The sequence below is a fragment of the Colobus angolensis genome, unplaced genomic scaffold, assembly GCF_000951035.1.
Source record: "Colobus angolensis palliatus isolate OR3802 unplaced genomic scaffold, Cang.pa_1.0 Scaffold117, whole genome shotgun sequence".
Taxonomy (NCBI): domain Eukaryota; kingdom Metazoa; phylum Chordata; class Mammalia; order Primates; family Cercopithecidae; genus Colobus; species Colobus angolensis.
This window is the reverse complement of record NW_012112808.1, coordinates 2,540,333-2,567,985: the sequence shown is the minus strand read 5'-3', so window position 1 is coordinate 2,567,985 and position 27,653 is coordinate 2,540,333. Positions and strand designations below refer to the sequence as shown.

General features: G+C 40.3%; 1 protein-coding gene across 4 annotated transcripts in view; it reads right to left on the bottom strand.

Moving 5' to 3' along the window:
- Positions 1-14,433: 14,433 nt before the first annotated feature.
- The window catches only part of MACROD2 (MACRO domain containing 2), a 2,135,582-nt gene continuing 2,122,362 nt past the window's right edge, over positions 14,434-27,653 (bottom strand). For 2 of the 4 annotated variants that reach the window (XM_011962604.1, XM_011962612.1), the window contains 3 exons: positions 26,256-26,333; positions 22,921-22,989; positions 17,574-17,783 (listed from right to left, as the gene is read on the bottom strand). In XM_011962604.1, the coding sequence (XP_011817994.1) occupies positions 17,737-17,783; positions 22,921-22,989; positions 26,256-26,333 (194 nt within the window). In that variant the 3' untranslated portion in view covers positions 17,574-17,736. Of the gene's footprint in view, positions 17,784-22,920; positions 22,990-26,255; positions 26,334-27,653 lie in introns of all 4 variants that reach the window. The other 2 variants (XM_011962624.1, XM_011962618.1) reach the window with 2 other exon arrangements.

Below are 27,653 nucleotides of genomic sequence, written 5' to 3'. Positions count from 1 at the left end.
GAAGATATACCTGCTACACCCTATGCTTTGCGGGAAGTCTGAGGAAGAGAACTAGCCCAGGTATTGTAATGATAAGTCTATGCCTGGGCTACTCCAAGGGTTATCCATAGAGAAGCAGCACCTGGTGCTTATTAGAAATGCAGACTCTCAGCCCAGCCTCGGGGACTGGATTCTAATAGGATGCCCAGGTGATGTATCTGCACAATAGATTTGAGGAATAGTTCTCTATACCAAATTAGCTCCTCTGGCTGCGGATGTCCAGGGCATCATCTCAGACCTCAAGTGCTTTGTAATGTCCCCTCGTGCCTCCTCTCCAAGTCCACTACACATAATGTGTCAAAACTGCATTCCACAGAGACACCTCAGAGGCAGGTGCAAGGGTTTATGAAGTGGTGTGTACACACTTCCTTCATGCTCTAATCACTGGCAGGACTTTGCAGGGAGAGCATTTTTCTAGGACATGGCAAACATCCTCTGACAACAGGCTAGTCCCAGCTGACTGGCAGACGGTCACTTGGAGAGAGCTGCTCAGTTCATTACCTTCCTGCTCAATGCCTCAGCCCAGGCTTTCAGGAAAACACAATGTACTTGAAGCGCCTTTGGAAGTCCCATTAACCCTTGTGGGCCAGGACACAGAGCCTTAGGCCATCTGCCCCTGGCAACAGATCAAAAAAAAAAAAAAAAAAGAAAAGAGCTTCTGTTGTCGTTTGTCAGAGTTTTGTACAGCAAGGGAAGTAGAGACAATTCATTTGGAACAAATAAAAACCTCCGGCCCCTTCTGCATGCTGATATATGAAGGCCACTAGTCAATTACAGACACTCCAGACCTAAAGACTGATGCCACCAAACATTCAGCATCTGATCCTCTGAGTCTGTTTACTCATCAGTGATTTTTGAGCTCTGATCCTGTGCCAGGCACTGGGATGCAATAGCAAGCAGGCCACCTCCCTGCATGGGGTGTGGATAGATGTAAAAGCAGGAAGCCACATGTTAGAGTGATTAAATCAGGTTGGTGGCATTCGGCCTCACCAACCTATTCCAAGGCTGAGTTCTTTAAACTCACAATCATTGCCCCTGGGCTCTGCAGTTGTGAGGCTGTGAATGGTGGGCTTGGCAGAGACTGGCATTTAAGTGTCTTGGCCTCTGAGATGATAGCCTGTGCTGGCCGGGCCTTACCAGCCTTGTCCTGAGTGATGATGGAGCACCTGCTTAAGGGACAGTTCCCTCACTGGTGAGAAGCCAGGGCATTTGCTGCCATTATCAACAATTCACATTCCTGCAGTACTTCATACCTTTCAAAGTCCTTATACAGGTAAAATGCCCCTTAAATACATGGACCACCCTGAGTGCTAAGGATAGTTTTACAGACAAAGGAATTGGTGCTCCAAGACAGCCCAGCTCTCTAGTGTTCCCACAGCTGGTCACCTCTCAGTGTCACTCATCTTATGCCTGCTTCTCTGACCTCAGTGTGCTATGGTCATCTTGGGACCTTGTTAAAAACAGACTGATTCAGGAGAGTTCTGGGGTGGATTTGAAGCTTAGGTATTTCTAACAAGCTCCCAAGAAAGGTTGATGCTGCCAGTCCAAGGATCACACTTTGGATAACAAGGGCCTAGCATAGGGGCTGCAAACTATTTTTGTAAATACATACATTGCCCAAGCCACACCCACTAATGTTGTCCATGGCTGAAGAATCGCAGAGTTGAGTGGTTCCAACAGAGGCTGAAAAGCCCGCAAAGCCTAACGTATTTACTTATCTGGCTTTTTGCAGAAAAAGTTAGCAGACTGACCCCTGCTCTAGAGTCAATTAAGGCTGTTGATTCAAATTGCCTGGGAAATTTCCGGACACACTGATACCTAGACCCAACCCCCAGAGATTCTGATTTAATTGCTCTAGGGTGCAGCTTAATTATCTGGGTGTTTAGAGGCTCCCAGGCAATGCATATGGGCTGCAGGCCCCAATGGGTTAACTGGAGCACCATGTGGTGCCCTTTCTCCCTCTCCTCCTTTCCTCCTCCAAAGTTCAACCATGTGACTTTCATTTTTAGATTTGGAATTTGCAGCTGATTTCTGCAGCTGCTTTGGGAACAGATTTTAAGGAGAAAGTTAGAATGCACAGCTGAGTACTGTGGCGCCCCTGCCCCCAGCACATTTATATGCAAATAGCCAAGAGCCTTGTTTTTGCAGCCACTAAAATTGAATCAGAATCCAGAGATCTTTTTCTGTTGCTTAACCTTCCATGATTTTTCCCTCTGCTTTTCTGGGCACATTTCTACCTCTCTTTTGTTTTTCCTCCTGCATCCTCCAGTGCATGGTCAGCCTTTTGCTGCCTCCTTGTTAATCAAAACAGATTAAGTCTCATTGTCTTATAGCTGTATTTCCTGGGAGACATAGGTATTTAGCATTCCCAATTTCCACAGGGAAGGGAGCATCCTACTGTGTAGCAATAAGATAAAATTGTTGGAAAAAGAAACATCCCGAAGCTGACAGTGGAGGTAAACACGTGTCCAAGGCTGGAGGTGATCTAAAGAGACCCTCTGATCTCCCTCCTTTTCCCAAAGGGGCAGGGAGACACTTGGGAACAATAGCTAGCTAGCTTAGTGCAGATCTTCTCCAGGAGGAAGACTCAGATTCTGCTAGAGTCTCAAAGGATGCATCTCTTGTGACTGCATGATTACCTTCCCCGTCCTTCTGGCCTTATATCTGATCCTATCCAGAAGAGGTTCCTTTTGGGCCTAGGGAGGCAAACTGGGAGGAGCTGACACAGCCTCAGAAGAGAGGGCCTTTGTGTGCTCCATGGACATTTTGCCCTGGGTGGAAGAAAATTTTCAGGCAAAGCCCCCTGAAAGCTTTAAAACTTGAAGGTGGTGATTTTCAACATGGTTGTACTTCGGAATCACCTAGAGAGTTTTTTAAAAGTGCCTATACCTCAGACCTCAATCTCTTGATGTATTGGGTCAGGGGTATGGCCTGAGCAGTGGTATTTTTTGCACATTTTATTATGAAATAATTTAGACTTTCAGAAAAGATACAAAGAAGTACAAAGAATTACTATGCATCCTTCACTCAGCTTTCCCACATGTTCATAGTGTACATAACCACAGTTCTATAATCAAAATAAAAAATCACATTGCATGTAGTGACGTGTTCTACAGAGCTTACTCAGATTTTGCCAGTTGCCGCACACGTGCTTTTTGCCAGCATCTCACATTGCATTTAGTTGTCATGTCTTGTTCTCCTCCTTTAATCTGGGACAGTTCTGCAATCTTTGTCTTTCATGACTTTGACACCTTGTAAGAATGCTGGCCAGTGATTTTGTAGATGTCCTTTAGTTTGGTTTTGGACAGAACAGAATGGAAAATTCCCTAGATGATTCTAATGTGCAGTTAAGTTTGAGTACTCTGATTCATTGTAGTGGGGACAAGGCCATTATACTTAGCAATTTACCCTTTAGAGTCATATGAAAACTGTGGTAGGGGCTGGGCAAGAGAGTAAGGGTCGACAGAACCTGGATTCATCTCGGGTTTGGTCCCTCCTCAGGTCTTTCTCCTGCACCTCTGTTCTTTATACTCTTTTTCTCTCTTTCCACCTCTATATCCAGGTCCCGAATTAGAGACCTCATTTGGTATCAGCCCAGCTCCCTCATGCAACACTGACATGGAGTCACTTTCAAAGTTGAATCATTTTTCTCCTCTGTTTAAAATCCTGTGAGTGGGGACCTATCTTCCTACAAGGCTCTCCACGATGGGAGGTGGTCTCTGCTCTACCCCTCTGTCCTGGCCACTTCCCACTTACTTACCTGGCAGTTCTGGGAGGTGGGCACGAGTCAGCCTCTAGACCTTTGCTCCTACGGTTGCCACTGCCAGATGCTCCTGTTTCAGGAGACCATGCTGCTATATCCCCATTTCCTTCAGGTCTTTACCTGCTGGTCTGGCTCACCTCTTCCCCTACATCCTCATGTCACCCTCCCCTGCCCCATGTGGAGGGAATCGGCCTGTTTTGTTTATCCCTACATCTTCAGAACCCAGGAGATTGGCTGATACAAAACAGGGACTCAATATATATTTGTTAAATAAATGAAAGAAAGAGTAGCTAGAAGGAACTTTTTTAAAGTTCAGTGATTGCTGGAGAGGATATTTCATTTATAACGCTGACTAAAATGATTTCAAGTGATCTCTCATTTTTACCAGTTGCCCAGCTTCCCTTTGTGTTAATTGCACGCCTCCTTTGGGGACTTCCCATTTTTCCAATTCCTCTGTTTCTTCTGCACACAGAAAGATGGCCTCAGAGATGAGAATTGGGTGGGAACAGATTGTCAAGTATGTGTATTTTCTCTCTTATCCTTGTCACAGTTATAAGCTGTAAAGAAAGTTTGAGTGCCCCATGTGACCCTGACAAATCTTTCTGCAGTGCCTTTTCAAAGATAAATACCTCTGCTGGTATTTGAGAGGGAGGAAGGGGATCAGATATCTCTTTCTCGTAAAAATAATTAACCATCATTTTTTTCTGTATGCTAAGCAATGTGTGTGTGTATAAAATTTACCTTTATTAAAATCGTAAGTGATAAATAATGATCATCAGTATTTTAGAGATGTGACAACAGAGTCTTAGAGAGGTTAAATCAACTGGTAAATTATGGGGCTGAGATTTAAACCCAGATGTTTTGATGCTGCAGCCAGTGGTCTTAATACTGTCTACTATTTTGATAGCTGTCTATAAACCTAACGGAAATAAGAGTAAGCTGGCACCTTGCAGGCAGTGCCAGCTTTGGGTTGTTTAGGGACTAGGAGAATATGGATATTCTGATTTTAGAGACTGAGAATTAGCTGCAGGTCTTAGTCATTGTCCAGGTCTGTTGATTCTCCTTCACCTTCATGGGACCATTTCAGTGGTTTGCAAAGTGTGGTTCCTGGGCAGCAGCAGAAGTGGCATCACCTGGAAGTTGTTAGAAGTGCAAAATCCCAGCTTTTTACCCATAACCTCCTGAATGAGAAACTCTAGGTTGGGGTCCAGGATCTGTGATTGATCAAGGCCTCTAGGTGATTCTGATGCTGGCCCAAGTTTGAGAGCCTTTAATATAGTGGTTAGGATAGTAATCTTTGGCTCCAAACTTCCTGTTCAAATGACGGTGCTGCTGCTTACTGGCTAGGTGGCCTTGTTGCAAATTACTTTGTCTCTTGGTGCCTTGGTTTGCTCATCTGTTTAATGGGGATAATCATAGTACCTACATCATTTTTGTTAAGATTAAATGAATTATATATGAAGTTATTTAAACAATGAAAAGAGCTATTTCACATTAGCTATTTATACATTCTCTGTTTATAATTATGATGCTCTCTGTTCACCAAAAACTAAACAAAACAAACAAACAAAAAAAACAGTACTTTTTACCCCCTGGCTGGCCTGGATCATTTAAAGAGGGCCCAGCGTCTCTGAGGTTGTAGTGTGTAAGTCTTTGCAAGGCCAGGCTGCTAAAGAGTCTAGGCTGAACTTGTTTCAGTTTTCTTGAAGAATAACCCAGATCTATGCCATGTGTAACCAAACGCTGTATTCCCACGCCTGCAGATTGAGAGTCCTGTAGACCAGCTCAGTTGAGCCCTTCAGCATTTGTTTGCAAAGCGGATGATTACTTAAAGAGGATGATCACTCAAGACACAGTGATATTTACCTAGCTTTTGCCTCCTGACTCACTGTGCAGAACCAAATGACTCAGATGAGATTGATGAGACCAGAGGCCAAGACAGTCAGGAAAAGGCTTTGTAACAGAATATTCAGAAACCAATCATTATTCATACCACAGCCCAGCCTTGTCAGGAGGCCAGAGATGAACAGAAATGTTGTTCTTCTCTGGAACATCTCAGGAAGCTTCATTTATAACAGATGCCCTCCCACTTTAATGTCTAAACTAAGCATGGGCTGGCTAAACTGACTGACTTATTCATTTTTCTGAGGATATTGAGAGAGGGAGAATTAGAAAAGGGGGACTGTAGGAGGGAAATGTGATTAGATTAATTTAAGGTTTGTCTAGAACACGAAACAATAAGTAATAGCGAAGAACATTTAAGTAATAGCGAAGAACATTTGAAAGCAAAGAAGAGTAGCTATTGAGTTTGCCTTAATAAACATCAGCACATATTCTAAAATTACACTAATTAGAACAGAATGGTACTAGAGAAACCAAAGGAAAATGTTGCCAAGAAAATAGATCCTTGTATAAATGTAAAATAAGTATATGTTAAAGAAATAAACTTGGGGCAAAAAGATCTGGATGTTTTATTTCATAATTAGTGCTAGTACTAGTTTTTGTTTGTTTGTTTGTTTTTTGAGAAGTCTTGCTCTGTCGCCCAGGCTGAAGTGCGGTGGTGTGATCTCTGCTTACCACAACCTCCACCTCCTGGGTTCAAATGATTCTCCTGCCTTAGCCTCCTGAGTAGCTGGGACTACGGCATGAGCCACCCCTGGCTAATTTTTTGTATTTTTAGTAGAGATGGGGTTTCACCATGTTGGTCAGGCCAGTCTTGAACTCCTGACCTCAGGTGATCTGCCCACCTTGGCCTCCCAAAGTGCTAGGATTACAGGTGTGAGCCACTGCACCCAGCTGGTGCTAGGACTAGTTTTAAAGCTACTCAACCAACTTATTCCCTTCTAAATACCAACTACTGAAATAAATTCAAAGTGCCTTAAAGATATAGGTGTAAAAAAATGGAATCACACACCCAAACACAAAGAATTTCTAACAAATAAAAGAAAATGTAGGTGAACATCTGGTGGAACATTTCCCTATCTCTGAACAGGGAAAGACTTTTGAAGTTCAAAAGCTGCACATTTTAGGATTTAGAAAAATTAGACATACACACCTCCCTTGGACCAGGTTTTCTTTTGGTGTTCTCAAAAACAAGTAAAAAGTCCATTCTAGGACAACAAGGTCAGGCAAAGGCTTATCTTACTGCATCCTCAACTTTCTGTCCAAGGCAACGTAGAGCAACGTTCAGGTTTTTCCACTCTACTATTAAGCCTTTGCCCAATGTGAGATTGCTATGAGCATCTAAGATATACAGGTGGTACTTCTTCCCTAAGCCACTGTGGCTGACATGGTCTTGGGGAATGAAAATTGAGGGCTGGTCCACAGCCCACAGCTATGACTCAAAGGAGGGAAGGTAGAAGCAATGCTAGGTAATAACCAAACATTTGTTTTCCTGCTAGGTACTTGGGCAAACTACATTTTCCAGGAGATCATGTGGGGCCAGTTGACTGAGTTGTGACCAGTGAAATGGGGGTAGTGGAGATGTACAATCTTTCCTATATCTGGCTGATAATCTCCACTCTCTCTTCTTGTTCCATGGTGACGTGAAGGCCACACATTGAAGGTAACAGCACCGCAGGATGAAAGCCTGTAGGAAAGCTGGTCAACTCACAAGGGGTGTGTTGCAAATCAACCTTCATTGTGTTCACCCATAGAGATGTCATTGTCTTCCTAAGGTAGCTTGGCCAACCCTAGCTAAACAGTTCTTGCCATCATCGACTCTCAGATAAAAAGATGGAACATAGTAACATCAAAACAAAATCCAATCCCTTGCTCAGTTTGAGGAAGGATCAATGAACAGATTCCTCCTTTTTTGCATTAAATATGGAGTAGGCATAATTTCTGAACCAAAAGGGAGTTCTCACAATAATATTGCAAACATTGCTTGTTCTGTCATCGTTCTTCATTAATATTTTTCTTCTGGGACAGGGCGCAGAGCCTCCTATTAACTTGCGTAATAATCAGAGTTGAATTTCATCTCTCCTCTACATTTTTCTCCAAAGAGGAAAGAAAGAGACATTAGCCAGGTAGTCACCAGTCTCATAAAAGGGGTTTTGCCAAGTGTTTCCCAGAACACAGTAGTCAGTGGAATTCTTTTATTTATTTGGTAAACACTAAATGGGAACCTAATATGTGTCAGGGATTGTTCTGGTGCTTGGGGTACTTCATTGAGCAAAACATATAACAATCCCTGTCTTCATAGGGACTACCTTTTCCTCATCAAGCAGTGGGAGATTTTTCAATATGGTTTTCTTTGAAATGAATTTAATAATAGGTAAATTACATAAGTGCCATGGAAAGGGAAAAAAGTAGAGCCAACGAGCAGGGCCTCAGTTGGGGATTGTTTGCAGAATTAAAAAGGGTTGTCGTGGCAGATCTCACTGAGAAAGCTTTGAGAAGACTCCAAGGAGGTGAGCAATGTAGCCATATATGTATACGCATATATACAAGAAGATAATTCTAGAAGGGCTAGTGCAAAGCTTTAAGGCAAGAAACGTGCCTGGCATATTTCAGGAGGCCGCTGTGCCTGGAGTGGAGAAGCCCATAGGGGAGAGTAGCAGAGGATGAGTTTGTAGAGATACGGGGGAGGAGGGCAACATGACATCACAGGGAGCCCTTAAGACACTGTAAGGCTTTTGTTCTTTGGGAGATTTGGAGAGCCATTCAGTCACATGAGATAGAAACCTAACTCAAACTTTCTTAAAAGAGGAGTTTACTGGCTCATATTCCTGAGTCAGAACAAAGGCTCTCCAAACCAAAGTGTTGGGGAAGACATCGAGGGTGCGCAGTTTGGGTCACATGTTCTCTCTAATCAATCACTGAAAACAGGGAGATAAAGTCCTGTGATTGTCCAGCCTGGGTCCTATGTGTGCCTGTCTGGACAGAGAGTAGGAGTGGAAGGCCAGTTCCAGAAATTGCATAAGAAGAGTTTTCTCCTGGGCTGAAGGGCTTCGTCCCCAGAAGCAGTAGGACTGGATGATTAGTAGGCAAAAACCATCAATGTCAACTCCAAAAGTGATGAAAGCCAGCACAAAGGGAGAGACTTGATTGTGTACAAACATAACAAGCACCTGTGTGTCAGAAAATATCACAATCAAAATTATAAAGCAAAGCACAAGTAGAAAATTTTATGCAGGAAATATGATAAAAAGATAATACTCTCGGTATATAAAGTACTCATAAATATCAATGAAAAATTAAAATCCCAATTGACAAATGACCAAAGAACATGAACAGATTAATTCCCTAATCAGGAAATAAAAATAGCAGATAGAAATTTGTTTACCCACCTTAGTAAACAAAAAATGCTGGTTAAATAATAATGACAAATGTTTCTCATGCTGACACCTTTTAATGTCCACATTTATAGGCCCCTCAAGGCCAGTGAGGGTACTACAAAATGGAAATTATCACTTTTAATTGCTAGCAGTTTGACTTCGCAAAGTAATTTGATAATAAACATCCACTGTTTGTGAACCCTGAAAATCCTCTTTTGGAAATATACCCTGATGTAAACAAAAATTTGTGACTAAAAGTGTTATTTGTCGTTTCATTAAAAAAAAAAAATCAAGGAACCTAAGTATACAGCTGACAGGGAAGTGGAAGTAAAAATTGCAGCCATACGAGGAAATATTTTTAAATGACTTGGGGAAATCCTTAACTGACAAGGAAATGTTTGTAGTACAACCACTTGAAAAAGTAGTATACATAAATGATATACAGTATGATTCAATTATAAAAATAATATGAAATGAAAACAAATCAAGAATATTATCTGTGATTGTTCTTAAGTTTTTGACAATTGGTACATCATTCTTAGATAGCTAGACTGATAGACTGAATGATCAATTGAAATATGGGTAGATAGATATAGTTAGCCTGGGTGGCTTTTTGATATCTTTTCTCAATTCTGCTATGAAATTGTTTGTGGGTTTTCTGCCCCATGTTATATTGATCTTGGTAAATTTTATCTTTAAAAAATCCCAGCACTTTGGGAGGCCAAGACGGGCAGATCACAAGGTCAGGAGATCGAGACCATCCTGGCTAACATGGTGAAACCCCGTCTCCACTAAAAATACAAAAAATTAGCCGGGCACGGTGGCGGGTGCCTGTAGTCCCAGCTACTCGGGAGGCTGAGGCAGGAGAATGGTGTGAACCCGGGGGACGGAGCTTGCAGTTAGCCAAGATCGCACCACTGCACTCCAGCCTGGGCGACAGAGCGAGACTCTGTCTAAAAAAAAAAAAAAAAAAAAAAAAAAAAAAAAAAAAAAATCTCCAATTTCTTTGACTTGTTATTGGTTTAATATTTTAATACATATTTTAATACATATTTTAATAAAATTTAATATCCTCAAAATTTAATTTCTATGTTGTTACTCATAAGAGTTACTCATAAGAGTAACTCATAAGATTTACTCATAAGAGTTACAGATTATTTATCTATTTCAAGGATTTTCAAAGAACTCAGATTTAGTTTGATTTTAATAGTTTACTGTTTTTAAAATTTCTCAGTTTTATGTACATATATGTGTGTGTATACATATATATAAAATCCTCATTTTCTTTGGATTTTTTGTGTTTCAGAAATCTTAATTTGAATGCTTTTAATACTATTTTCTTTTTTATTTTTAATGCAAAAAATGCTGTAATGCACAATTAGAGCATGTAAAACTAAATTTTCTTCTAAATAGTGCTTTGGATTCATCTCACATTTTTAACAGTGTTTGTTGTAGTTTGTTCAGGCTACTGTAACAAGAAACCTTAGACTGGGTAATTTGCCAAGAACAGAAATTTATCACTCACAGTTCTGGAGGCTGGAAGTCCGAAATAAGGTGCCAGCAGATTCTCCGCCTGGTGAGGGCTCTTTGCTTCCTAGATGGCATCTTGTTGCTGTGTTCTCACATGGCACCAGGGGCAAGGCGGTTCTTGTCTATCTCTTTTATAAGGGCACTAATTCCATTCGTGAAAACAGAGCCCTCAACACTTAATCACTTCTTCTAGGTCCCACCTCATAGCAGTATCACATGAGTATTAGGTTCCACCTCATAGTAGTATCACATGGGTATTAAGTTCCAACATATGAATTTTGAGGCAGGGTAGGGGTCACCAACATTCAGACCATAGCAGTGTTCTTGGTTTTGTTACTTTCTAAAAAATACAACATTTTATTCTTGATACCCTCTTTGAGAAAACATTTAGAGAATTACTTTTAAAATAGTAACTACTATTTTAATATTTATTGGCAGTTTTATTGCATAGTGATTAAAAAATAAGGCCTTGGCAGGGCACAGTGGCTCATGCCTATAATCCTAGCACTCTGGGAGGCCGAGGCAAGCAGATCACGAGGTCAGGAGTTCGAGACCAGCCTGGCCAACATGGTGAAAGCCCATCTCTACTAAAAATACAAAATACAAAAATTAGCTGGGTGTGGTGGCAGGCACTTGTAAGCTCAGCTACTTGGGAGGCTGAGGCAGGTGAATCACTTGAACCCAGGAAGCAGAGGTTGCAGTGAGTTGAGATTGTGCCACTGGACTCCAATCCAGCCTAGGCAATAGAGCAAGTCTCCATATCAAAAAAGAGAGAGACAGAGGAGGGAGGGAGGGAGGGAGGGAGGGAGAGAGAGAGAGAAAGAAAGAAAGAGGGAAGGAAGGAAGGGAGGGAGGGAGGGAGGAAGGAAGGAAGGAAGAAAGGAAGGAAGGAAGGCAGGCGAGAAAGAGAAAGAAAGAAAGGGCCTTTCTCTATGAGAAGGGCACAAAATTTAGGTGGCAGGAAATAGCATTAGTGTGGAGTTTAAACCTTGAATCTGACCAAATCTTTATTCCAAAGCATTTTACACTGGACATGACTAGATACCTTTACTTGACAAATTTAAATTCTTTTACCACAACTCCCTCTGACCATTTGAATAGAACTTGGAAACAAGATAAACTCAGGGGTTTTTTTTGGGCCGGGGGGTGGGTCAGGGGTTGGAGAGCAGCTACAGTATTTTGTACATCTGAGTTGTGACATATAATTTTTATCCCTACCCTATAAACAAATAAATAAATTACAAAATTATTGTAAGTGTTCTGAAGTAGCAAATAGGAGTTAGATAGGCAAACACAAGTAGGGAAAAGGGATCTATTTTCAACTTGGCCACTAGGGAAGGCATGTCTAGAAAGTGACATTATAGCTGAGATCTCAGGGATGATAAGGTACCAGACCCTTGAGAATGGGAAGAAAGAGCTTTCAAGTTCAGAGGCCTTAAGGATGGAAGGAACTCGGCCTATTCTAGCAGTGGACAGAAGGCCAATATGCTGGCAGCATCGTAAACCAAGTTGAGAGTCACCAAAGAAGAGGTTGGAAAAGAGGATAATTTAGATTCTTACCCTTTTTACTTAAATGTTTTGATGGCCTATGTATCAGTTAGTATAGGACAGGTTACCAAAGGGTAACAAATGACCGCCAAATTTCAAAACGAAGTTTATTTCTCAGTCATGCCACCTTCTCACTGGGGTTGCCTGAAACTCCACTCTATGGCTTCACTCCTGGATCTATGGTGACAGGTCAGCCTGTCTGGGATATTGCTGATTATTACCATAGGGGAAAGAATAGAGCGTGAGTCTTCATGCTTCTGCCTGATGTGACACATGCCATTTCTGCCCACATACTGAACAAACGAAATTACACAGTGATGTCCAATTTCAGTAGGATGAGGAAGTATAATCCTTCCCTGGGGAAGGGAAGAGCATATTGGTATAGTTATCTCCTTGCCAATCTACGTCCTTCTATACCTGTGAACCAAGAAGTAGAGAGAAGTGTACCGCCTTTTCTCTTTACAGATTCGCTAGTTATTATCAGAGAAAAGATGACTTTAAAAAATTCACGCCATCAGTAATTTTGTCGGCGTGTAGATGTTTTAATTTCAAGACCTCAAATTTCCCACTTCTCTAAATTATAGCAAAACAATTTCCTTAACCTCATGGGTCCTTAATTTGAGGGCAAAGTTTAAATCAACTTCAGTAGAATAAAATTTCGTATTTACTAATTGTAAAAATCATTTCTTCTTTTTTGTGGAGCATCCTCAGCTAGAGAAAGGACCATTTGCCAACAGTACCTAATAGCATAACCTGATGCTAATAATTTACCAAGTGCTTTTCCAAACATTGAAGTAGCATATTGTGGTATTTTATTCATGTTTACATTTGTAAGAGAGTTCAGTCATGTATTAGTATTTACATCTTCTAAACCAAGAAACAGAGGCAGTTTAGTTCTCAAAACCCCACAGCTGGGCCAGTCTTGGCGAGAACAACTTAAATTGGTACCATTATCCCTTTCAGCCCTGAGAACCACCAGTAGAGTTAAGCAATCTTTGTTGGCACTTTTGGTCAGTGCAAGGCATGAGGGCAGAAATGTTGGGGGTAGAAACATAAGAGGGCCAGGCAAAGATGTGAAAATTGTCTGGAGATGAAAAACTGCATCTAGCAGGGCTAGAATCATGTCACATTATCTTTCTTCTTCTTCTTCTTCTTCTTCTTTTTTTTGTTCTTTTTTGTTTGTTTGTTTTTGAGATGGAGTCTCTGTCACCCAGGCCGGATTGCAGTGGTGTGATCCCGGCTCACTGCAACCTCCATCTCCTGGGTTCAAGCGATTCTCCTGCTTCAGCCTCCCGAGTAGCTGGGATTACAGGCGCCCGCCACCACGCCTGCCTAATTTTTGTATTTTTAGTAGAGACAAGGTTTCACCATGTTGGCCAGGCTGGTCTCAAACTCCTGACCTCAGGAGATCCGCCCACCTTGGTCCCCCAAAATGCTGGGATTACAGGCGTGAGCCACTGCACCTGGCCATGTCTCATTATCCTCACTGCCATTCTGAAGCATTTGTGTTGAGGTTGTCCTTTGCAGCGTAAGACTGTCCTATCTATAATTTTTGTCTCATCCAACCTTGTTTATTATGGGAAAAACACTCTGGTGGTACAGCAGTTTGAAAAACTTTATTATCCTTAAACTATTAAGTATCTGGCTTTGTTTGATACAGCAGTTGGCTTTCTTTATTGCCTCCTCAAATAATAACACTGATGCCACTTCTGTAGGAGATGAAGGGAGCTAAATTTGGTGGAAAGCATATTCCATTTTCAAAGGAACGCTGAGTTTTTCCTGTAGTGATTTTTTGGTGACCCATTGCTAAGCTCTTAATAATTCTGTAATTCTGTCAGTTCCATCAACGGTAGACTGAGAATCGTTGCTGCCATGGTTGTAGTGTCAGCATAGTGACTGGCTCATAAAAGACACTCATTAAAAATTCCAGCAATGGTCATGGGTTCTGAAAGATAGACCAACATTCACAGGACCAATGGCTTTATCTCAACAACTTATATCCTGCATCTCAGAGGCTGATGCTAGGGGTAAGTAATTATCTAGTATTCAGTGAAAACTTAGACACTGGGATTTGTATCTATACAAAACTACTCTATAGTTTAAAGTTTGAAAAACACGGACAACACGCTGACCAGTCTTAGTAAGGGAAAAGTATCAGTAAGTTAAAGCTGACTTATAGGAATAATTTTACATACATATATTTGCAATCATATTGAGTATTTTTCATTACTCATTGCTTGTGGCTAAAGAACAAATTTCACAAAACACAGATAATTTCACATTATCCTCTCAAATTTTATTTGTATTCTGCTCTAACAAATATAGTATGAAGGCAACAGTTGTTTTTTAGTGTATGGCACAGATGAAAAGAAACAAACAGATTTAGAAGCAGTCCAGCATTTAAATGCTGGTTTAACAAAAGAGGCACGTATTATCCTATTTAGCAGTTTATACCAGATATCAGAAGCCATTTTTTTTTCCTTGCAAGCAACAGACTACATTTATTTGCATTAAGTAAAAACATACCTTGATCAAGAAAATTACTTTTTTCCTGATTTTCCTTTATATCACAAATGTCAGGGTAAGGCAAATCCTTAATGAATCATGTAATAAAAACCCTATTCCCCAAGAAAATATATTGAACATATTCTGCTAACTTTGTTATTTTTCAAAGCAAAGCCGACATGCACCACATACAGAGAAACGTCTTTTCAAATCAAGTGCATCAAGCAGAACTGTATTAATTCACAAAGAGGCTTTTCAGTGTTTCATAGAAAGATTTACAATTAGCTGTGGTGATTAATATGTGACCCAGTATCACAGACAGTGATTCGGATGCCTTCTTTGTAATCGTTTATGAAAGAAGACTTGTCCATCATCTGAATAGTTACCAGCTAGAGGAAAAGCCCCTTTGTCTCTCCTACAGCGAGGACCATTTTAATTAGAACTATTATGTTGAAGGCCTACTTTGGTCCTCTGTATGCAAACAGGACTAACATAGGGCTGTTTTCCTCCCTCCCTCCTGTAACCTTTCATGCCGCATAGCTGGATTGAAGTTTGGTTGGAAATTGACATCCAGAATTTATGTGCAGGAAAATCAATCAGCTTTTCAAATCTATTCCATTGTACAGCCAGCCAATGGCAGCACCAGCAAATGAAGGTTTTCTGTGTTCAGGTGTCTTTGATCTGGCTATAGTTAGATTGTTAATATTTCACTATTGAATTGGAAATTAACTTTATCATTTGTTTTAAAGCATAAAACTGTATAGCCAAATAGCAATCAACAAGCATGACGAAGCAAAAATGAAAACACAATCTAATTATAGATTGAAGATAAATCAAATTCAGGAGTGGGGCTGAAGATATTTAATCCTCATTCTCTTAGCTTCCTGGATACAAAGATTACTTTCATTCTTCTAGAATTTTTAGGCAGAGAATTCCCTCCTTCCACTTCTACCCCACCCAATTTAAAATAAATGAATTAAATGACTGTCATTGATGATAAGGAGAATGCCAGGGCTGGATAATTCCCATCCTGGCTGTTTCTAGCGAGGACATTAGGTCTCTTCCATCATTGTTCATTAGAAAATCTCTGTCCCTCTGTTTCCCTCATGTTTTTTTTCAACTGTAACTCATTACTGAGGCTGAGTAGCACTAACATTTGGGAGTCACGAGAAAAACGAGCTTCTAGCAGATTGTACTTGTCAAACACTTCACAAGAATGATGGCAACTTTCAACTGAGTTATAAAGATGGCATGAAATATAGAAACTGTCAATATTTGGATGACATCATTTCTTAGATTCCTTAAAGTGAGCCTTTTCTTTGCTTTTCCAAAAAGCAACATCTAATGGCAATAGAGGAGATAGATGTTTCCATATCAAACTGGAATAGCAACAGAAGGCCATAATCCCACATTATGAGGTCACGTAAATGTCATTCTTGCTGATGTCTTGATTTTGTTTAAAAAATTTTTGTTAGAATATATTGTGTATGCTGAAGTATAGCTTAACTATTCCAGTATATCAAATAAGCCATCCAGAAGGGGTAACAAATTCCGAAAGGCTAAAACCAAAGTCATAGGAAGATAAGAAGAGGAATTTGCCATCGAAAAAGTACAAAACTGAAGAATTTGTGGAATATTTAGAAAACAGAACATCCTTTTATTTTAGAAATAATACTCAATCCACTATTTTTCTCCCTCTGTTAGGAAAAACAGTATGAATAAGTTTTAACTCTAAAGCCCTTATAAAGAAGATGGATTTAAGAAGACATGAAGCAAATGATATGTTACCACTGAAAACCATGACATGACTTTGGAACCCAGGGAAGCTGTGGGAAGTAGGCATCTGGCCTTATACTGGCTCTAGGATAGACACCGGTGACGACGCCTGGCCTCCTCAAGATCACCATCCCTTGTGCCCACTGGCATCTTGGGTTTTTAGTACTGCTGTTCCCCTTCAGGGCTGTATCCTCCCCTTCAGGGTTTTCTGGGTGAGGGGAACAACCATCAAATCAGCCTTGAACTTGGCATAAACAAGTGACACCATTTAAACACAGACCAGGAAGACAGAACTGCAAGCAAAAGCTCTAATTTCCTGTAATTTCCAATGAGACTACCCTGTGGGCTGTCAAGCCTTGGGTGAAGACAGGATGTTCTTTTATGGAAAACATACAGAGATTTCAGGAGGAGCTTTTGATATTCATAGGCATATGTTTGGGTCCTAAATGCAGTGCCCCTTTTCTTAGCTTTTAACTGCAACACCTAGCAAAGGGCCATCCTTTACAGTTATCCAGCAAAGAGTCACCTCTCACTGGTGGTCTCCATGTGAAGACCTCGTGAACCAAGTAAGCTCTGCTGAAAGTCAATGCGAAAGAAGGATGCACCTGCCACCCTGGTTAGGAAGGAAGAGACCCAGATGGCTGCCAGGGCCCACCCTTCTGTTATGCCTCTGCACTCTGCTCTGGAAAAAATTCAGCTTCCGTATTTCTCATTAGCCACTTGGAACAAACTGTGCCTTGGGAATCCCTGAAGAAAATATTTTCACCTCACTGTCCAGACCTTTTCCAAGTGGTTTCCAAGGTTTTTGCCCATTTTCTATCCTGCCTCCTCTATCTGGAGATTATACTGCTGCTGGGCTCATTGATTCCTAAAATGTAGCCTGCAGCTCATTAAACAACTGTCTTCCTCCCCTTCCTTTGAATACACCACTGTGTGACCAGCTTTGTGAAATAACCAAGAAAGCAGACGGGGCCAGGATACACATGTGATTGTTCAACCAAGCCACTGTGACCCTGGGGCCAAGTTGTAAGAGAAAAGACAGAAATTACAAGGATAATGCCTGAAAGATGCGTTAACGTGGGTCCCTCCACCAAATTAAAGGAATTTTTTTTTCTTTTTTTCTTTCTTTTTCTGCAGATAAACGGAACAAAATGCAGCTGGAGAAATTAGAGTAAAGGATTCCCCGTCCTTCCGTGGGACTTGCCTTCCCCCCACCCCCACCCTCCTCCACGGCGTGTGCTGCTATCTTCCCGAACTCCCCCAGAGCCAGGAGAGGCCTTGCAATGCCGTGGGTTGTCATTTAGTTCCATTTCTTTGTTCCTTCGCTTCATCTTGTGCCCCTGCTGAAGACAAAGAGAAGCCATTTGTTAGATTAAAGATAAGACACCTTCACAGGCTTAGCAAGGAATACCTTTTTAATACAGCCATTTAAATGTCTCTCACCCCTCACATAGGCCAGGAATATCTTATTTGACTATCAAAGAGCTTTGGATATCTGAGCTGTAATTGCTGGCACATGGTATCTTTAAAGAGCATATAAATCACTGCTAATAAATGTATGCCACATTGACAACGAGCTTTGGCTGATGGGGACGATTCACTCAATTTTTCAAAGTATTCTTTGAAAACTGTAACCCTGAGTTGATGTGGCTTCCCTTTTCAGGCCCATGCACACACTCTAGTTTCCAGGGATCGGCATATAAAAATAACAATTTTCATAATGCTGCTTTGCAAAAGTCATTGATGGTTATGCCACCACTTCAGACTGTATTTATTAAATTATCTGCCTTTTTCACTACCCATGAGAGAATGCTAAGAAGACACTGTGCCCTAGAAGAGCCTATACATTTTATTTTTTTTAGATTTTTAAAATTGAGGTGTAATCCGCCTACAGGAAAACACACAGATCTTAAGCATACATTTCAATCTGTTTTGAAAAATGCATACATTAAACCCACACCACTATCAAGATATACATTATATCATCACCCCAGAAAGTTCCCTTCCCTATTACCCCACTCCTGCTGGAAAGAACAAATGATCTGATTTCTATCTCCATAAATTAGTTTTTTTCTGCCCTAGAACTCCCTGCAAATGGAATCATACAAGTATCTCATTGTGTCCATCTCCTTTCACTCAGCGTAATGCTTCTGAGATTCATTTATGTTGCTGCTTTGTTAATCTGTTCCTCTTCGTTGCTAACTAGAATTCCCATATATGTATATGTCACTTTTTAAAGTTCATTTTCCTGCTGCTAGACATTTGTGTTGTGTCAAGTTTGGGGCTTTTGTGAGCACATCTGCTATGCATATTCTTGTGCAAGGCTTTTATGAATATAGGTTTTCATTTCTCTCAAATAGGAATAGAATTGTTGGGTCATAGGATGGATATATACTTAATTTTGCCAGAAACTAACAATTTTTTAAAATGTGGTTGAACCATTTTATATGTTCCGCAGCCACGTGTAAGAGTTCTAGCTGCTCCACATCCTCTGTAACATTTGGTGGTGTTGACTTTATAATTCAATACTAGTGGGAGCGTGGCGGGATTTCATTGTGGTTCTGCATTTTATATCTGGGGTCCCTGGTTTTCAGTAATCTCAGTCCAAATTAAATTAAGCCTGGAGAGGCTTGGTGGGTATCAACCAAATACATAGGCCTACACTGCCTTATCTCCTTGTAGAACTCTTATTGAACTTAACATGTCTTGGTTATTCTCTTGCTCTCCTTCCTGTCTCTTCATGTGTCTTTTATATTACTACATTTTAATTTGTTTTTTCTATTGCTGTTAATTATTTAGTGTTGCTCTGTTCTGATTGTTTTATGTCTGCTTTTATCTGTTTTGTCCTTCAAATGTAGCTATTTTATAAAATCTTCAAAATTCCCTCCTCTCTTACATTCTCATAGTGTTAATTGTCCTGTAATTTTACCTACTGATTCTCACTCAAAATGGATCATTTCCTTGTGTGTTCTATAAGTCTTAAAACTGTAAATTCAGCTTCAGAATTTGTTTTTCTTTTGCAGAAATTCCATGGGATAGTTTCATATTTCCATTTGCCACATACACCAGGGATCACACTGGTCTGTAATCGATTATTAAGTTCATTTTTCAATTTGTTTATTACTGCATGACTTTGGATCACATAAAATTGTGTTTCAAACTCACAGTGTATTTGTGGTTTCTATCTATCTCGGGAGCCTTTTTCTTTCCCCATGCAGTACCTGGTGCAGATCCAAGTCTTTCTGTGAATTTCTTGAGCTGGAAGTCCCAGATTTATTTATGCAGAGCTATCAGTTCTAACTCCTTACCTTGAGTGGTTCGTGGTTCAAGGTCCAAGGTGGGCATTAAAATGCAAGACTGTGGCCATAAGGCCTGTCTCTGTATCAACAATCTGAAGCCCAAAATTTAGTGGCTTATAATATGAGTGATTCATTATTTCTCATAATTTTACCATCTTGCCTTGACTCAGCTGGGCAGTTCATCTGCTTGAGGTGGTACCTGCTGGGGCCAGAACATCTGAAAGGGACTCTCATTTTCTAGGACTTTTCTCCATGTGACCTCCTTCATTCTATAGGATAACCTGGGCTTCTTTCAAGGTGTCTGGATTCCAGGCAGCGAGCATTATGAGAGTGCAAAAATGGAAGTTACAAGCCTCTTACAGCTCAACCTAGAAGCCACATTCAGTCTTCCATGTTTCTCCAGAACCAAAGGTTCAGATTTCATAACCATCTTTACTGCCCTTAAATACTTGTTGGAAAACATTTACATTTGGAAAGTGTTCCATTGATTCATTTAACCCTCCCCCTGTTGTATCCTTATGCTACCCCTGATTTTTTACAATTACAAATTATACAACGCCAAACATTCTTGTATTATGTCTTAGAACTCTCTATTTCACTGTATTTCTTTAATTTCCTTGAAGGTATGATTCATGGAGCAAAGGTTCCTTCTTCCTGTCAAATGACCAGATCACCTTAACAAACCCTTCTGTGTAAATATTGCTGTGGGAGTCAGTGACGTTTCACAAGTCATTCATTCTGCCTCTGTGACAACTGTGTCCAGAAACTTGCTATTGCTTAGGGAGCAGAATTTTGAATTGGAGTATTTAAATTTCCATTTATGAGCCAGGTGACCCTGTGCATGTCACTTCTCCTTCCTGGAATTTAGTTTCCTTAAACTAATTTTGGACTTTAAGTTTTGATACCCGGACTGTAATCCCAGCACTTTGGGAGGCTGAGGCAGGTAGATTACTTCAAGGTCAGGAATTCAAGACCAGCCTGGCCAACAGGGCGAAACCCTATCTCTACTAAAAATAAAAAAAATTAGCCAGTCATGGTGGTATGCAACTGTAATCCCAGCTACTCAGGAGGCTGAGGCATGAGAATCACTTGAACCAGGGAGGCGGAGGTTGCAGTGAGCCAAGATCGTGCCACTACACTGTATCCCGGGTGACAGAGTGAGACTGTGTCTCAAAAAAAAAAAAACAAAAAAAAACAAAAAAAAAGTTTTGACACCTGATTCATTTGGGTGAACATATAAGTTCATTTTTATTTTCAAGAAAAATATCATTTTGATATTAACCAAGAAAAACAGAGTAATCTTGGCAGTTTATCTGGATACTGGTCACACAGGAAAGTAATAATGTCTGTAAGAAAAAAATCTAGACAAGAAGTCTATAGTTTACTGGCAGCAAAAGGGTAAAAGGAAAGGAAACACCGAGGTGCTTGCATTTAAATTGTTCAGGTTTAGTCTCACTTCATTACTTTTTAATGGAAACTCCTCAACCATATCATTTCTGCAGCTTAGCAGGATATTTTAAATATATAAAGAAAGTAAAAAAAAAAAAGAGAAATGTTTATAAGAACATGTTTGTATGAGCTTATACTTTTTAGCAGTCTTATGCTGTACATGCATTACACAGATACCATTACATTTAGTTTTAAAGGATGTTCAAGACCATACAGGAAGAAGACATGTATTCTTTCACATATTCCCAAACTTTATTCTTCCATGATGCTGGAACACAAAAATGGTACAGCCAAGCCTCTTAGGAAAGTGTAGAGAACCATCAAGAACATGCAGGGAGTGCAAGGAGGTATAGGGGGCAAGGGTGTCAACGTATCATTTGTGCCTTACACTCGATGACCCATGATTCATTTATTCCATAGGTTTTTTTTTTTTTCAACTAAATATTTTAAACCAGGAGTTGGAACAGTTATAAAAGCAAGCACGATTTCCTTCTTCTAATTCTTCTCATCAGCCCTCAGGGTATGGAAGAGGATTATAGACCATTCATGTAGCAGTGTAAAGGAGGCTTAGCATGACTAGCTCCATTTTGCTCCCCGCTGCCCCCGTCCAGTGATATCTTTTAGGTCAATTGCTTTTGCTCATCTCTTCATGTGGGATGAGCTAACAATGGCAGGAATTTAGTTTATAGTTTAACTTTAAAGCAAAGATGACAATAGTTCCTTCCCAAAACTAACCACCCAAGAGATAAAGACAGTAAGCACACAAGTAACAACATTATGTTAAAGATTTATAGGTGCAATGTGACCTGACCAAGGGCAAAGAAGTTTCGCAACTCCCCCTTGGACCCTTGCTGTAGCCCAGATGTCTGTCACCTCTTGATCTCAACCACCTCCCTCTTCCCTTTCCTCGAAGATAAAAGGAGCCTAAAATTCTATAAATTTAAGGTGACTCCTTAGGACATTAGTTTGCCATCTTCTTGGTTTGCTGGCTCTTGGAATAAAGTCATTTCCTTGCCTCAACACCCTGTCTCTTGGTGTAATTGGCTGCCATGAAGCAAGCAGTACTGGCTTTGGACTCAGTTACCCTCATCATTCTAAATATACTTTAGTCTCTACTGAGAGATTTAGAATGTTGGTCTGGAAAAACTCCTAAACATGGTCTGGACCAGGCTTTTTATCTTCCTGGGAGTTCCCTGAAGCTCATTCAATGTAACAAACCTTCCTGCAGATGCACGAGTCCACAGGTAGTGGTGTGAAAAAACAGGACCGAAGGCAGGCTTGTTTCTGTCCAAACACACTCATATTCCTTTATACAAACTCCAGGGCAAAGATTGAGTGTTATGCTTAAAGACAGATATACCAAGCAACTCAGCAGGTAGCTTCTAGAAAAGCAATGTTTCAGAATCACCTTGGAGTTTCTGAAATAATTTGACCACTCCAGGAGGCCAGGGGTGAGATGGATGGAGACATTTTTTACTTGTCAAAGCACAGAAAACCAGGGTATACATGATTTGAACGTGCTGTAGCTCATCTTTTCCCCCTCAAGATGGCAAGCTCCTAGGGGTGATCCTTTCTCCTTATGCTGTGTTATTTGGTTTAAAGATTTTCAAAGTTTATCCCAAGCCATGCTGTGGGATCTTGGCAAAAACCAAGGAAAATCCAACATGTTATTTGCAAATAGTTCTTATGGCTGGTAGATCAGTTGAAAATCTCACCACAAGGGGCATCTTACCTATTAGTTGATCTTCTTGTTGACTCTCTGTTGGGTCATTTACCTTGTCAACCTGACTATTCATTTCCACTGTCACCAGAAAGAAAAAAAGTTAAATATTCATTAAACCTAAATCTCTGAGACACATCAAAATGGTCCATGATTTGATACTTTCCTGATTTCCTATTTGTTGCCTCTTTTCCATTTGTTTCATTCATTCAAGATTTGGGGACTATTCTTGTAGATTTTTACTGGTGGGGGTAGAGGATATACCTCAGACACCCCCTTCAAATCTCATGTTGAAATGTAATCCCCGATGTTGGAGGTGGGGCCTGGTGAGAGGCGATTGAATTGCAGGGATGTGTCCTTCATGAATGGTGTAGTGTCATCTTCTTGTGATGAATGAGCTAATTTGTGAGATCTGGTTGTTTAAAAGTGTGTGACATGTTGCCTCTCTCTCTTGCTTATTCTCTGGCCATGTGAGATGCATGCTCCCCCTTCCCCTCCCGCGATGACTGTAAGCTTCCTGAGGTCCTCATCAGAAGCAGATGCTGGCACCCTGCTTCCTGTAAAGACTGCAGAACCATGAGACAATTAAAACTCTTTTCTTTTTAAATTATCCAGTCTTAGGTATTCCTTTATAGCAACACAAAAACGGCCTAACCCAGTGGAGGAGGGCAGGATTGCCTTCTTCCCTCAACTGTAGAAATTGAGTTATCACTTCAGACCAGATTTTGGGGTTGACAGTTTGGATGTACATATTATGATTCTTGGATAAATTCAAAGGCTTTAATAGATATCTAAGAAAATAAAGAGAGAAGGCAAAGCAAAGCACATCACTGACATGCAGAGGTAAGCAGCTTGCTCCAAAATGTCAGTATCAGGCCTGTTTGGTTTGCTGTACTGTCAATTTCAGAATTCAAAACAGACCTTGTAGACTTGCCGATAGCTGCTGCAGTGGCAGTGAGCAGCCATGAAATGAAAAAGCCGACCATCTAACCAGATCCCATAGTCATGATAAAACATGTGCTTTTACCTGACTGAATGTATTCTATGTGAGCATTTGCATCAAAATAGAATGCATGATTACTACCATTCTCCAGAAGTAGCCCACAGCAGGCATAGCGTTCACTCTAAAAATTTCCAAGGGTCAGTAGGTTTAATTAGATTGGTATTTTTTCAAGCATCAGAGTCCACATTATAAGCTGAGAGACTGAATATACAAATAGACACTGGCCAGATCATATACAATGATAGAATTCTTATGTAAAACCTCTGCGGAAGCTAGCCTAGGCAACCAAAACACAGTCTCTGTAGCAATTGACTCAGAACGGTCAGGACTTGGTCAGGGACTGTCAGCATTCCTATTTTTTGCCCCTGCTTCCAACTTGGGACCAACCAGGGAAAGCCACATGTATTCCCTAAGACAATCACTTAAGGTGCCCCACTTCTAGTTGGCCACGTCCAGCTTCTCTATGCCAACAACCTCCAATCAGAGGATGCTTGAAGCATTCCCTTTTTTTAACCTATAAAGGGGAGTTTCCCATCCCCTGCGCCCCTTTGAGTCTGCCAAACACAAGTGATAATGGCCACCTTTGTTATAGTTACCTTTGAATAAGTAACCACTGTTTGTTCTCATTTGGGCAGTTTTCATGTATTTGCACAAAACCAACAGCCTATATCTGCTTTTTCACAAACATGAAATTAGTGTAAAGTTGTGGCAGATGCTGATTTTCACACTTCAAAGAGGCTTGAGAGAATGATGTTATACAGCATCCACCGAACTCTCTCCCAGTAAGGAAGGTTTTAAAAGCAGGTCTCCTTGTTCTCACCTGCAAACTACCCTGAGTTTCTAATGATGTGTGAACTCATTTTAAACCCCATAAATAAACTGGCCAGATGCAGCAACCCTATGTAAGTATAAGCATTCATCCACCGTCCATCCTGCTCTGCAAAGTTATTGTAAGTTTACCCTTCTCGGTGTGGGAGTGTGCAGGATAAAATACAGTGTTTCTTCTTCCAACCAAGGGATACTAGTTCTAAAACCTACTAATAAATGGTACTATAAAAAGCATCCCATCATCAAATAAGTTTGGGAAAAGCAACTATAAATCATGTTCAACAAGTCTCTTTACCTCTGAGACTTCCGAGAGCCTGCAGTCTCCTACTGTGTATGGCGAATCTCCAAGCGAGGACTAAAACTTAGTATTTCACATTTACTTCTCTTTTACTCATGGGCCTGATATTCCTCAAAACATGATTTGTAAAGAACTAGCTAAGAACCACGCCTATAGCCTCACAACCAAGCTGAAGCAGGTTTAGTTCAACTGCTCATAACTAACATGCAGTGGCTCTTAATGGACGCGTCTGGGGCTTAGAAACGTTGTTCTCATGGGCAATGCATGCCCATGAGTAAAAGGTCAATTTGGGCTATATAAGCCAACGGGCTTATAATTAAGGGAGGCAATTCGGGTGATGATAAGCCAGTGGGTACAGGGAATACCTGGTATAGGAAATTCTATTTAAGACTACAAATAACATCCACCATTGGCTAAATGTTTTCCAAGGTCATTATCAACTCAAAGTAATTTGTTTCTTTCCTTTGGCTAAAATAACCCAAATGGTAAGATACTTAAATGACTGGTCACCTAACCAATTCTGGTTCTCCTAAACTCTATGGGCCAGTGGAATCAAATACATATTACATCAGATAGGCTTAAATAGTTGTTTCTCTAGTGTAAGTAATGGTATTTCAAAGGGCCGTTAGCATCATTGTGCAGGGGAAAAGGGATATTAATACTCCTGAGGCTCAGACTCTTTAGATGCCTACAAAATTAGATGTACGTTTTTAAAGGTTTTTTGAAAATTTATTTTTAAGGTGCTTTTAAAGACTCACTATGTTTTTAACCAAGGCATCGGATGTGATAGAGTGGAGTGAAGTGATGAAGGTACAGGAACAATCTTAGCCCATACCCAAGGTAAGGTTCTCCCTAATGCTGAGTGGAGCAGGGTAACAGGAGGCTAAGTACCTTTTGCAGAAGTAAGTAATGCTTCCACAAAGTTCACTAGGTAGACTTCAGTTCACTTTAGTCTTGAAAGTATCTATTGAGTCCTCAGTATTATAAGATATGATTAAACCAAGACATATTCTGTTTTAAAACAGCAACAGGTTTTTTTTTTTTAATAAGAGGCTACCATTTTTATTGGTTTGTAATACAAAATGGCTTTTGAAATTTACCCTGTTCTAACCAAATATGTTGCTTTATAGAACAGATAAGCTCCCTTATTCCTAGATTACACATAGAAAATATGCCAGATTTGTAGTTTGCATGGGCTCCAATAGCTCAGAACCTTACCATCAGGGCCTGGAGTATTTTCTAGGTCATGGGAGCCTTCACTTTTCCGAGGCACTCTAGGTGTGTCCTCGCCTGGAGCTGAAAGAGAAAAAGACCACAGTCCCTGATTAATAGAGAATTATAACAGCCTGAGGGCCAATCATTTCTGTCACCCTCCATCGCCCTTTGAAATTCAAAAATACTCCTGGGATTCAACTTCTGCAGAAATGTTAAAAGAGGAAACAGAGGCTTGAACTGCTTGAATACTTTAGTGCGGCCTTGTAAGTTCGCTTCAATTTGTGAGATGATCACATATATACATATATAGTTTCTCAAATTAGAAATCTTGTAGCATGACAGCAGGAAAAGTTGATTTCCTCAGAACAACGTACAGTTTAAATTTAGGGAAGTGTGTCTGTATGCATGGGTGGGTGTGAGAGAGAGTTTAAGTCGTTTAACCTTAGAAGAGGAAAAAGAGAAAAATGAATTTTGCCTTAGGAATGCCTCAAAGCTGAAAGATTCATTTGCCTGGTAGTGAGAGTTTTTGTTGTTGTTGTTGTTTGTATTTTAAACAGAAATGAATGTTTTAATTGTTTCCTTAAGAGACCTCTGATGCTCCCATTTTGGATTGCTGAGAATTTAGTCATCAGTAGATTTCCTTTGTGACTGGCCTCTATTTGCACAGCTTCACAAGGTGCTTCGATGAGACGCTTCAGTGTAGTAAAGGAATTGTGTTTCATATTGCAAAAACATTTCCAGGTATTCAAAAGGACAACCATTTCTTGCTTCTTAGTTAAATCTGTCTTAAGTTTTTATAACTTGAAGAGCAAGGACATTTGTAAATACAAATACATATATAAAGTGCTAGAAAACCCATAATTTTAAAGGTTTTATGATTTCTGTACATTTTTAAAGAGGATTAAATTTATTTTCATTACCTGATTACTTACTGTGCCCAGAGTATGTTAAACTTCATGTGCCTATTGATGAGAAAAAAGCAAGGACAGGAAAGATCCAGTTTATAATGTCTACAAAGGAAGAGATCTTCAGAGGCAGAATTTGTACTCTTGATAATGATGTATTGAGGTTGACAATTAAGAAATATGATTCAAAGGTGACTGGGCTCTGAGCTTAGGTAGACGAATGGCAGAAAGGTCATTAATTGATGACATATAAAACAAGCAGAGTGGTAAAAGAAGAAGAAAGTCTTTTAGATTTAAAGCCTGAAGTGCAGGGGCATTTATGTGAGATATCAAACAAGTTTTGCATCTAGCATTGAGGAAAGAATTATGAGGAGAGAATTATGAATGGAACATGTGGGTATTTGGGGGACACCAAAATAGGGTAACATTCGTAGTATGGGAGTAGATGAAAGAACTTGGGAAAAGGATAACACAAGGGAAAAAAAGGACTCATGGT